This window comes from Centruroides sculpturatus, unplaced genomic scaffold (assembly GCF_000671375.1).
Source record: "Centruroides sculpturatus isolate CEXI.00-Female unplaced genomic scaffold, Cexi_2.0 scaffold249, whole genome shotgun sequence".
Lineage (NCBI taxonomy): Eukaryota > Metazoa > Arthropoda > Arachnida > Scorpiones > Buthidae > Centruroides > Centruroides sculpturatus.
Window position 1 is genome coordinate 469110 of NW_019384482.1, and position 14013 is coordinate 483122.

At 31.2% G+C, this 14013-nt stretch overlaps 2 protein-coding genes across 2 annotated transcripts in view; one reads left to right on the plus strand and one right to left on the minus strand.

Moving 5' to 3' along the window:
- The window catches only part of LOC111621477 (thioredoxin domain-containing protein 15-like), a 23654-nt gene extending 21078 nt beyond the window's left edge, over positions 1-2576 (plus strand). The window contains exon 6 of the mRNA XM_023363632.1: positions 1842-2576. The gene's annotated coding sequence lies outside the window, so the exon portion shown is untranslated. The remainder of the gene's footprint in view (positions 1-1841) is intronic.
- A 3317-nt stretch (positions 2577-5893) lies between these two features.
- Positions 5894-14013, minus strand: part of LOC111621498 (protocadherin Fat 4-like) — a 66919-nt gene continuing 58799 nt past the window's right edge. The window contains exon 21 of the mRNA XM_023363654.1: positions 5894-6187. Coding sequence (XP_023219422.1) covers positions 6162-6187 — 26 coding nt within the window. The 3' untranslated portion in view covers positions 5894-6161. The remainder of the gene's footprint in view (positions 6188-14013) is intronic.

Below are 14013 nucleotides of genomic sequence, written 5' to 3' on the forward strand. Positions count from 1 at the left end.
CATGTAAAAACTTATTTTATAAATAATTTTATTAATAAAATTTCTATTAATAAAATAATATGTTGTAAATAAAAGTAGTGTTTACTTTTATTTCAGAAAATGCCTGATGATAATTTCTCAGAAACAAAAGTTTCTAATTACTGTACAATACTATCTTAAAACTATATATTTTCTCTGTAATTGCTTGTAAAAGTAGTTTTTATTTTCATTTAAAAATAATTTGTTTAATGGGTAATGACTTTATAATCAAATGACTTAAGTCTTTAGCAGCTTTGAATAAATTAGATTAATTAATATGAAGTTAAAGATATATTTAAAAGTATTCAGTTTTTAAATTAATCAAGTTTGAATTGCTGAAGTAAATAAAATATGATTTTCTTATTGCTAATAAGTTAGATTTGAATAATTTGGCACAAATTTTATCAACTATTTTTATGGAAAAATGATAACTTTAAATATAACAGCTTTAAATCATTTATATTATATTGATATTTTTATTTCTTAAATTTTAAATGTAAAAATTTATAATAATTGTTACTAAATTCAAATGAATTGTTTTATGAAATTAACATAATATAGTATAACATTTCAATATACAATAAGACTCCACTTAATGCAGGGGATGCATTCCTAGATGACAAAGTGCTAAGCGAAACAGCATTAAACGAGACCATTTTAACACACAGTAAATAGGGATAGGGAACACATGACTGAAAATTTAAAAAAATTTACTTTAATTTTAAGTTATTTTTATATTAATTTGTATAATAATATGTTAAATAACACATAAACATATGCACACAGAAATGTATAATAATATATTAATTAGTTCGTTTTTTGTGCTGAAGGTACTGACTTTTCTGAAAATCTTGATTTTTTGCAATAGTCGTAAAGTTTCATTTGTCGCTTTTTTCTCTCCTTAAGCAAATGTCGGTAGCAGAAGATTGCATCCAAAACGCCTCGTTTTGCTTTTGCACTCCTTTCAAAATCTAGATCATTCGCTACAATTTGATCAATGATTTTGGTTATTGTTACCAAACTTTTACTAAGGAAATCTGTAGAGAAATTTTTTGGGTTCTTCGTTTTCAGAATTTCTGTTTTTCAGTTCTACATGGATTCCTTGTTCTGCCAGCTCATCGTTGGTAAGGCTCTTACCAGAAACCTGCAGTAATTACCCAATATCCTGCTCATGTACATCTCCTGTATCGATTAAGTTGACAATTTTGTCAACCTAATGATACAGCGATAGGCTTTTCTTGATGAGAATTCTTGGATACCTTCAGCCATAACTTCTTTCACATTTCGTTCATGCATTTATCAGTTAATTCTTGCCAAGCCAAGTTGCTATTTCCTATGGCATCCATGATATTATATTTTTTCCAAAATTGCCCCAAACAAACAGATTTAAGGGAAGTACAGCACTACGATGAATTGCCACCTTTTGCTGATTGGTTCGTGTTTGGGTATAATCATGTTATATACGAATCAATGAAAAACGCATTAATTTGAATAAGCATAAATTTTAGGCATCAAGCGGACCACATTACATTGAATCAGCATTAAGTGAGGCCTTACTGTATTTTTATGTAGAAAAGATTACGCTTAAAATAGATAAATATTTGAAGTTGTAGTTAAATGGTTTATTCCATTGATAGATTTTTGACATATATGGGATATGTAGCCATGAAATTATCAAAATATTTCAATAAAATAAATATATATTATATTTTCAATATTTTGATTTTAAATATTATTATGTAATTATTTATTTGCCATACTTCATTTTTATTTAATACATATTAATATATGTACTTCATATAAATTCTCTCTTTTTATTTCAGATAAAATGTCTGATGTTGATAATGTAAAGAATAAAAAGGTTTGAAAATTCACCACAGAGTGAAAGGATTCATTCTGTAGGAATGATAGCATATCAATAAAAACTTTCAGTATTAAATTTCCAAATGTATTGCCATCACATGAATATAACTCTCACCACTAATTCAATCACAATGATTAGCTACTCTTATGATTTCTATTTTATTGTCTTCATCTTGATAAACTCACTGTTTGGATACAATGCATACAATTATAAATAATACTCCTACAAGAAATTTTTTCTCGAGAGAATACATGGTTATCTTACTCCTTAAATCAACTTATTTTTTCCTCAAGACTTAAGTTAACTGTTCTAAATATTAAAATTTCATTAGAAATATTTTATTTTAAGAATTTTAATATTACATAAAACAACCAATATGGATGTTGTGTAGATTTGTTTTTCTGGCTCTAATTGTTTTACATCCTTCACAAGTTTTGAACAACTGAGTTTAAGTTTCTTCTGTGGTCTTGAATTTGAGAAGACTGTTATTTAAAGTCTATTACTGTTGACAACAATCATCATTAATGATGAACAAGAGGTATGGTAGCTAGTTTTGTCATACTAGACAAATCTAGTTATCCTCTCCCTTGTTCATTATTAAATGGAGCCATTCGGTACCATATACTTACGGATGATGTAAATTTTATATTTTTTAAGTCTGATACTGATTCTGATAAATGCTATTTTCAAAATTTTCTTACAAAATGTGCAGTCCATCAAAAATAAATGTCATCAATTTTTTTTATAATTACCAATTAATAATATAATTATAATTCAATTTTATAATTATTTTGTAATTAATTAATTCATAATTTATGATATACTAGATATTTCTAATCTATTAATTAACTAGTTTTAATTATTTTCAGTATCTTCAGTATCATTCTTATCAGAGAGGAGGCAGTATTTTAATATTTTTTCCTCTATATTGCAAAAATATTCCAGTACAAGGACTCTGTATTATATATATATGTGTTAATGTTAAAGTTTATAATCTGTTATTCTATAGAATACCCAAAGAGGCCCATTAAAGTATATAATAATCTAACATTCTATACTTTAACTAGGGTATTACATAGAATAAAGATCACTGCTTCGTTAAAGTATGGAATAAAAATTGTTTTTGTTTATAAACGTCAGAGAATGATATCAATGTGAAGATAACAAGTTGGAGCCATCCCAACCAGTGTTGTAGTCCATTCAACTTATCAGTTCAACCAAACCATTGCAGTGAAGTTTCCTCCCTGAACTCTGTCTCCTCAAGTTGACTTGACCGATTAAACACGACTCAAAATTGTTGTGATGTAGATTTGGTGGAAGCACACCTCCACACTCAAGATTGTCAGTATGTACTGTACATAGTATCTGAATTACAAATTACAATTCAAACAAATCATTTTGTCTATTTTCTACTAAATTGGCAAGTTGGTTATGAACAAAGAGCATGTTGCCTGGTAAAGTAGATTTAATACAGCTGGATAAGCAAGCCAATGATGATTCTTTCATTTTCTTGCTTATCCCACTGTGTTAAATCCACTTTTACCAAGCAATGTGCCAAAAAGATTCACAGAATTTAATAGAGTGATTGACACTTGCTGAGTTCAACTAGTACAATTTAACAGGGTGATAACATTAAGAGTAAAAAAAAATATCAAAGTCAAACAAAATTTTAATATATAGGGTGTTCTTTGGAACTGACAACCCATTTTGACTTAAGAAATGATTTGAGATCAAAGTTTTTACTGTATATAAATCAGTTGGAATGAAAAAATAAAGTCAACATTTCTTATCTTTTAAATTACTGTATTAAGCAATAAGCATTCATTTTCTTATCAAAGATGTTGCCAAAAATGATAGATGGTAGAGTTTTATCAAGCCATTTGTCATATCTTAGTGAGCAAGTAACTGAAAAATATCAACTAAGAGAACTACTTGAAGGAAACAAAACCTTAAAATGCATTAATAAATAATCCTAATACAATTTAAATCATTATCATATGCTGAATAGAAAATTGCAAGTGTTTTGCAAATAATTCAATTTTAGATTATTAACTGCATCATATACTGTAAATTTTGATTTTAGGCTGTGTAATATGCATTATAAAATATACATAGGCTTTTTTTTTTTTTCAAGCTCTAATGGTCCATAAAAAAAAGACAAGTGTAAATAGCAAAATGCATTTATTACCAAAAGTTAGGTAAAAACATGATTACTTTTCAACATAATCACTGTGAAGATTGAGGCATTTGTCATATCTGTGGACAAGCTTTTCCATCCCCTTCTCATAGAATGTTGCCGCCAATGACTTGAGATGGGCTCTAACGTTGTTTTGAAGATTGTCATTAGTCTCAAATCTCTGTCCTTCTAGCTACTTTTTCTGTTCAGGAAAGAGGTGGAAGTTGCTCGGTGCTAAATCGGGGCTATATGCTGGATGTTTAAAGGTGGTGAAGACTTCCACCCAGCTTGGAACTTTTTAATGTGTGATGACTTCCACCTTTTGTCATTGGCGGCAACATTCTATGACAAGGGGATGGAAAAGCTCATCCACAGATATGACAAATGCCTCAATCTTCAATCACCCTTGTATTTATGCAAATTTTAAAGTAAAAACATTATCAACGATCTTAACTTTACTTGACATAAAGTAATTTTATAACTGGATATTCATATGTCAAAACTTTTAATAATAATTTACATAGAATATTTCTGGCATGAGCTAAATTTTTATATTTGCTTTAAAGATAAGAATAAACATAAGGAATCTTTTATCAAAAAAATAGCAACCAACTGAATGTTAAAAGAAATTCCAGGTTATTCTATTGTAAACTCTAATGTTTTTGATCTTCATAGGAGATCTTCCTCAGAATATAGCGTTCTCCAAATTGGAATGTGGAAATTCTGAGAACGCTATATGTGAGAATTTGAATATGGGTGTTGATATTTTTATATTATTTTAAAAAAATAGAATTTTAGTATAAGAAGGTTTATGCACCTAACTCTGTGTGGATTAATCATATATCAACTGACTATAATTTTGTGTCTGCTCCTCGTGTTGACTTTACTTATGCCTAACATATACTCAATGTATTGTTATAAAATTCAAGAAATATCATAGAGGTATTTTAATTATTTTTGTAAACTCTCTCAATTTAGGGACATAGTAACTAGTATAGATATAATGATTCGTTACTTTTATTTGTAATTTCATTATTAATTTGGTTGTTCATTGATTGATATATGTAACGGTCGCCCTATTGATGAACTTACTTGCAACCTCTCCACTCATAGAATTAAACCCTCCTGTTTTAAAAAAATTTATTAAAGTTATTTTATTGTGAGTTAGGGCACAAATATTACCCTATCTGGTGTCAGGCACTGACAAAAGACAGAATCTTACAATTTTCATCTTCTATATTAATGAAAGCCATCCATTAACAACACGAGCAAGTCTCACTGACTTGTAGCTGATTAAGAGGTACAGAAGTAATATCTCTTTACCCCCTGTTCATCACACTATATCCTGAGGAAGATCTCCTGTGAAGATTGAAAACATTAGAGTTTACAATAGAATATCCTGTAATTTCTTTTAAGGTTCAGTTGGTTGCTATTTTTATGATAATAGCTCAAACTCTGCAAGTCTGGAATATGTCTTTTATCAAAGCAATTAAAATTTGACAGCTATTAAATTTAAAAATATAGTTTATTTACACTTCTCCCATTGAACTAATTCAATTGCCTATTACTTGATTTTTAATAGAGATCTCCAAATTAGTATTAAAATTGAAATATTATTTCATTCACCAGTACAATGTGTATTTCTATTAGTAGGACTTATTAAACTGGTATTTAAGATTACTGCAAATCAGTCACACAGATTAAAATTGTTTTATTTGCATTTACCTGTTGCAAATAAAACAATTTTAATCTGTGTGACTGATTTGCAGTAATCTTAAATACCAGTTTAATAAGTCCTACTAATAGAAATACACACTGTACTGGTGAATGAAATAATATTTGAATAAATTAAGGACATTGAGGCATATTAATTTAGTATTAAAATAGTTTTTTGAATTTTTTCTTCTCCAATTGTTATTGATTGCTTTCAATAAATCCATTTTGTTCAATTTTCACTTCATTTAAGGTCTTCATCACATATATTTAAACTGTACATTTGTTGACTATTGTAGCTTTTAACTTCACCATTTTCATTGTCTGGTATAAAAATAGGATTATCTTTTCCACCATTGTTACATAAGTTGGGTTCAACATCATTAATATCTAAAGAATTCTGACTTCCATTATCACTGAAAAAAAAATTTTTAATATGAGAATTAATGAACTTGTATAGCATTATCTCTAATTTTATACTATTAAGAGAATTTCAATAACAAAAATTAATTTATTGAAAATTTATATATAAGAAAGTTTCACAAATCTGTTGATGCAACAAACATAATTCTATAACTATCATATCAATGTTCTGTTTTTCATACTTTGATAATATTTCATTATTTATTCTTTATTTTTGTATAAAACAGTTTAGTATAATAAGAAATTAACAAAAATACATTCTGGTAAAATGTGTAGGAAAGGAAAATTAGATGATTGACTCATCATGATAAATTCTATAATGCATACTGGCTTTTTCTGTTTAATTCCAGAACTCAGCATTAAGATAGATCATTATATGCTTTATGAGGAAATAATCACGATTTTTGGCATAAAGGAAGTTGGTACGATTTCCCAGAAAGATCTATCATATCTACTGATGTGAGAAAACAACATAATGCAACAGGTTGGTACAATACAATATAATACAATAGAAAGGTTAAAGGGCTGCACTCATAGGTATAGCCCATATAATGATAAAACGAAAGGAAGATGTGAAGTTGAAGGGGTGAGAGGGAAGAGGAACATAAAGCAAGATAGTAAAGAAGGAAAAGAGATAACATAGGAACTGGGGTGCCAGCAACACAATTATAATAAAGAAGTTAATTACAAAAAAGTTGAAAAGCAAGACATGTGATAACTAGTTGCCCAATCAGACGGTGTGATGACAAAACCCTGTGGGAGTGATAAAGTACCAGATTACGGATGGGAGACTGAACAACAAGGGCACAGCAATAAATCTGGAATGGCTAGTGTGACAATTAGCCATTGATGCTATGGGCAAAGTTCCTAAAGGCACTGTGGTTGGTCTTGTTATTTACAAAAGTCTTGAGCTGGCAGGGCCAATGAATCCCTTCAGTGAGAATGGTATTAACGAGACTCTTCCTTTGAAAAGTTTAGTGAGGACAGTAGTAAATAATATGGAATGGTTCCTCCATCTTGTTGAGAGAGCAAGTGCACTGTCATTGCCCTTATGGAGGAACTGCAAGAGGTAACTTCTAAAGTTGCCATGACTGGTCAACAATTGAGCAGGATGGAAGGAGGGGAGCAGATGCTTGTTGTCCCTTCTGATTATAACATCAGAAATAAACTTGTGGGTTAACCTACCCATGGCATTCCACCTTTCCTGCTAGTATTCCAGCAGGCCAGACTAATCTGATTGGAGAACCAGTTGGGAGGAACATTGCTGTAAATGCAGTGGTTGCACATATCAGGCGGAGTGAGCTAGTAGATCTGCCCTCTGACAGCAGGATGGCTGAATGGTCAAGGTGGCAGCCTACCGCTCTGGGAGACCCGGGATCAAATCCGGATGGGTCAAGGAATCCCCAGGAATTTTTCAGGGGTGGTCTGTTCGGATATGTTGGGCCACGTCCCTCATATCCGAAAAAAAAATCTGCCCTCTCATTCCCAGGAATACCGGAGTGACCCTTCACCCATATAAATTTGAAGTCTATATCCTTCATGAGTAGAAGAAGGGTTTGGACAGTTTCACTGACAATGGGGAGTTTCATGTTGAGGTTTTTAAGTTGAAGGAGGGTAACTCTACTATCTGTAAGAATGGTTGCTTTATTGTAGTACCTAGAGTTGGCATTATTCCTGATCCATCTTAGTGTGCCATACTGTGGGGAGCCAGCACATACTGGGTCTGATAGATGTTTATGTTGTTGTAGACCACCACGACGGAGGAGCCCACCTCCTATCTGTATAGATACAAAGGCCAGTGGGGATACAGAAACTGTCCACGAAGAAAAGATGATCAATGGTGAAATTGGGATGTAACGCTTGAAGAACTGGCTTCAGGTCCAGGCCATGATCAGCTTGGTACAGGTTGTCAGAGGTGGCTTGATCTTTGAACCTGAGAGGATAAGATTGGTTGCTGGCAGAGAAACTAATAGTGCTTGGCAAGAAACTTCAAGTGTTTACATCCAGATTCTGCACATTGTCTTGCAAATAAAGTTGATGAAAAGGGGAACAGGGATGTGCTTCAAGAAGAGGCTGGATGAAGTTGAATCCTCCAGTAAGAGTGAATAATCTGGTAGGTACAAAATGGACAACCAATTATGTTTCCACTAGGCTTCTTTGCTCTACTGTTCGTATTCCATTCCCTTTTTGGGATATGTGGACAGCTATGTGCAAAGATCTGCTGAAAAGAAAGATGAGATGAACCATCTGATGTGAAGATACCCAGGATTAAAGAGAAATGTGAGAATAGGATCAGAGATTATGTAGCACTGACAGGGGCAGGGAAGCTGCTTCCTCCATCAGTAGATTCTTGTGTCAACATTACAGTTATTCATCAGATATGATTCCAATCAAATATAGAGACATCTCAACCATGGTTAAATTTAAAGGTGCATTTTGAAGTGACAGCACATCTGAAGCAGGATCTCCCTTGCCAAACGTTAAAGGAATGTTTGGCAAGGGAGTCTGACCTGGGTACTCCAACATATGTAACATGTACAGTTACAGATGAATTACCTATAGGGGTGAGGATCTTGCTCCAACTGGAAGACTTTGCAGCCAACACTGCCAAAGTGATGGAAAAGACTATTGATGAGAGTAGAATGATTATTGAGAGCTCCTAGGAGAATAGAGATGATGATGAAAAAGGGGAAATGGATTCTGTTTGTGGAGAGCATTGTTCACTAAATGAGATCACCTACCATGCTAAAATTGATCTATCAGGACTTATGATCTGGGGTTCTAGGGTGAAGAAAAACCTTGAGATGGATCTGTGAGACTTTCTACTGGTCTAGCATAGTGGTTCAATTATCAGAAGGCTTTGAGATCTTGGATATTTGATAAGATTCTAATAACATCCTTGACTAGGCTGAAATGGTCATTCAATCTAGTGACAATGGACACCACAGGCCTTATAGATCTCTCATCTAGCAAAGGCCACAAAATATTTGTTGATGTTGACTGATGACTGTGCTAGATGGCTCCAGGTATAATATTAATGCCAATGCCATGTTGAGACACTTTGGTTCAGATGCCTGAGGCTTATCTGTGATCAAAATATAAATTTTACAGTGGTTTTAACACAGTTTGCTTAAATCTTTGGATGTTGAGATGAGATTTATACTCTTGGATATCCCCAAAGTAATAAAAAATGATTAAGAGACTTAGCAGAACATTCAAGCAAATAATGGTGAAGGCTATTCCAGTCCCTTCCCTTCATGGTAGGGACTGGGATAGATTTGTTTCCTTTTTGCTGTGAGTATGCAGGGAAGTAGCCAACCAACAAGCATGCTTATCTAGCTTGCTTTGAGATAATGTGTGGTCAAGTGCCTAGAGAGCCTCTGTCTGTTCCCAGCTCAAGTTTCATTAAAGAAGGCATTCCAAGAGTATCTTTCTACCCTATAATCATATAATCACATGTTACACAACTGTGCAACAGGACTGACTGCTAGTTGAAAGGCAACAAAATAGTTATGCACACCAGTATATTGATTGTTTAGTTGAGTACTGAGGTACCACTGTATTTGATTAATTAACTGCATTAATCAAGGGATATCTGTATATATATATGCAAGAAGATACCTATATATACATAATGATAATGTACATACGATGCTCTTTTTTATAGTATGTGGTTGTCATTGGTGGTCCATATCCATCTATTAGGATTAGAAAGATGGAGTTGGACTTGAAAATGCAGTCACAATGGATTCGAAATTATCAGTTGATCAAAGGCAGCAATTAAGGGCACTTAATTGCTGCCTTTAACCTGCTTTGAAGATATATTCCATTGGAAGGATAAGTTGGTGAAAGTGTGTCCCCATGATATAAACTTGATAGAGGAGCACAAACTCTCCTACCAAAAATCTTACCAATCATACAAGAAAATAAAAGACCTACTAAAAGTGAAAATGAAAAAAGTAGCATTAAAGTTTAATGCATAGGTAAGTTGAATTATGAAGATGGACAGTGGAGTCCACTTGTGCATTGACTTTTGTAAGAAGGAAAAAATCTAAACTTATCTTCAACAAAAATAAAACTTTAGTGAGTTAGACACATACACTTATAACTATAGTTTAAATAATAGAAAATAAATTATGAAATTGTTTTTTCATTTTAGTATTCCAAATTAAATTTTTTCCAGAAAACTAATATATTCTCTCTTTATATGTATATATAATTTTGTCATGTAATTTGATATTTTATCTTAAAAAGACTCACTTGTGTTCTGATATTTTTAATACTCAATTTTTCAACATTATTTTGTACATAAAACATTTAGTAGATTTTTAGAAATCCAACTTAATTCAAACTTATAAACTTTTGATATTATTTTTTATAATATATACTGTATTTTTTTTGAATAGCAATTAAATTTTTCTATTGTAAGGAAATAGTGTTGTATCAAAAGTTTTTTCAGTCAATTATTTCAAAAACTAATAGGACAATCATGGTATCCTTTTTTAAAATATATACTAGCTGAGTATGCACTAAACATAGTGAGAATTTCTACTCTATTGAGTCCTATTTAAGAAGGCTGTTGTAATCTCAGCTCCTAACAAAACTAGGACAACATTATCAATATGTACTATTAATTAACTTTTAGTGTATTCCAAAATATCAAATGGAATCCTGGGAACAAGCGGTCAAATATGACAGGTAAGTGCTTCATTGCATAACAGAAATGCAATGTTGGAGTGATTTTGGTTACTGCTGTTTTATTTAACAGCATTTGACATTCTCTGTTAAATTAGATCACTTGTTAATCCAACCACTCTCATATTGCATTTGTGTTATGTATGTGCTAGAATTTTGTAATTGACAATGTTGCACTAAACAACGATGAGAATTCTATCTCCAATGAAAATAGGGCATGTGTGACGTAGTATACATTGGCAAAAGATCTACAGTATAATTTTTAGTTTTTGAAATAATTTGCTGGGGAGAGACTTTTGCTACCATCTCGGATAATTTTAATAGTAGTAGGGGTTTGACACATACTGATCACAAATCTTAATTAAATTAATTGTATTTTAACAAGAAGTTTAATTATCAAATGTTTTTAAAAATTAATTATTTTTTTCTAAGCAAGTAGGTGTCAGTTTTTTTTGTAATTCACTTTATGAACTAATTTTTGTTTCGATTATGAATCATGTTCTATCTGAATTATTTTACAGAAGATATGTGATTGGGCAGTTTTTGATATAAATAAACTTTTAAGGGACGTTAGACGTTAATTTATTTTTAATACCAAGATCGAAAGTTGCAATCATGGAGACATATGGTTTTATTACTTCTTATGATGGCAAAAGAAATTATTCTGTTTCTCCTCATTTGTACAAGTCTTTGGATACCTGTATTGCTGCAGTAAATAATTTTTCTTTCGATATTCCTGATAATTTCCGTATTGTTTTACGTTATTTTAATATTAATGATGAAATATGGAAAGGACGTGGAAAATTTGGTTTTATAATTGTTGATGAGGACAGAAGAATTAATGAAGTTAGTAATAAATTATATTATTCATTCAAGGAGTGTTCAGAAGTTATAAACAAAATTTATATAAAAAAAGAACAAAAAGAATATAGCAGAACATTCAAGCAAATAATGGTGAAGGCTATTCCAGTCCCTTCCCTTCATGGTAGGGACTGGGATAGATTTATTTCCTTTTTGCTGTGAGTATGCAGGGAAGTAGCCAACCAACAAGCATGCTTATCTAGCTTGCTTTGAGATAATGTGTGGTCANACAGAAGAATTAATGAAGTTAGTAATAAATTATATTATTCATTCAAGGAGTGTTCAGAAGTTATAAACAAAATTTATATAAAAAAAGAACAAAAAGAATATATTAATATTTAGGGAGATAATTTGTGGATGAAAGCATTATAAATTTACTAAAGCTTATAAGATTGATTGATATGTATTTCAAACATCCTAGTAACTTTATAATTGTTGGACCCTCGCAGTACGGAAAGACTACACTAGTGAGAAATATTATTCACAACAAAATTTACAAAAAGACATTAAAAAATGTTCTCTGGTGTTATTCCATACATTTACCATTTTTTACAAGGAAAAAGATGTTACATTCATGTACGGTTTACCCGAATCTGTGCAAGAATGGGATTTAGTAATAATTGATGATTTGATGCATAAACTCAATTCAAAAACTGCATTCTTATTTACAACAGTGTCTCATCATTATAATGTAAATGTGATTGTGATAATGCAAAATTTGTTTCCAAAAAATAGAATTATGAGAGATATAACGTTAAACATGCATTATTTGATTTTATTTAAAAATAATCGTGATGAAATTCAAGTAAATTGTTTGGGGCGTCATCAAGCTTTCACTGGTAAATGCGACTTTTTTTATTTACGCACATAAAAAAGTGACAAAAAAGGAATTTGGTTATTTGTTATTAGATTTTCATCCTAAAACGAATAAGAAATTTTCTGTGAGCGATTCACGTTTTCTCGACGAACAAGGTATTTTTTGGATATATTTACCGATAAAATGAAGAATGTAAAGAAAAATTATATGTTAGCACTTTTGGCCAAGACAACTACTCAATGAAGAGCAATATTGAAAGAAGCTACTCCAGATCAAATTAGTGTAGTGCAAAATATGCAATAATTTGTGGAAAGGAAATATACCTACCAATGTTCATAAATTACAAAAATATAAAAAAATTATCAGGAAATTAAGTGAAAAACATGTTGCTTTAAATACAGTAGACCCCCCTATAACGCTTAGATACGTTCCACGCTAACCGAAAATTACGTTGTAGGAATGATTAAATACATGAGCCAATCAACCAATAGAATTTTGAGAGAAATACAATAATGCAGTTGCTTTCTATTTAACTTTAATCTGTGAGAAGTTATGAAGAAATGAACCTAATCAAATCCTCCTTTTCCAGGTGTGATAAAACAATGCTGGATGCCTCTAGTGAGTATGCAATGAATCCAGATCATCCTAATGTACTGTACAGTATGGTAGAAGAGTATTGTACATGTGATATTGTAAATGGTGATTCAAAGAAAAGTTACCTAGTCATCAGATGAACACTTCTTAAATATTAGGATGATCTGAATTCATTCCTCATTCATTAGAAGTATCCCAACATTGTTTTATCATACTTGGAAAAAGAAGAATTTAGTTAGGTTCATTTCTTCATAACTTCTCAAAAATTAAAGTTAAATGGAAAACATTTCACCATTGCATTTCTCTCAAAAGTTATTACATGTGTCACAAAACCACCATTCCCATTTAAAAATTTTTAAAATGAATTCAAAATGGCATCCCTCCAATTGATGTACACAAAGACATGACAAGGTTGCTCCTAGACATAATGTATTTCTATCATGTAAAAATTTCCTGTCTAACTCAGTTCAATTTTACAAGAATGTTAAGTGGCTCACTCTGTATATTATTAGTTTATATACAATATACGTGATGTAGCTAGAAAAAAAATGGGACTGCACTTCTGTACAGTCGACCCCCCTATAATTACAGTCCCTATAATTACGATTCCTATAAAACTACGAAAAAATTGTGACCGGTATCCGTAAAAAACAGTAAAAACCCTCTATAATTACCTCAAACGTCATCGGGCAGCCAAACTACTTTCCCACCGTCCATAGCGCCACGCTACGGAGAGATTTCTATTGTCTGGACAGTATTATATAAATTATATATAAATTAGGTACTGTACATATAATTATATATTAATTATATATAAATTAGGTACTGTATATATAATTATATATTAACTTA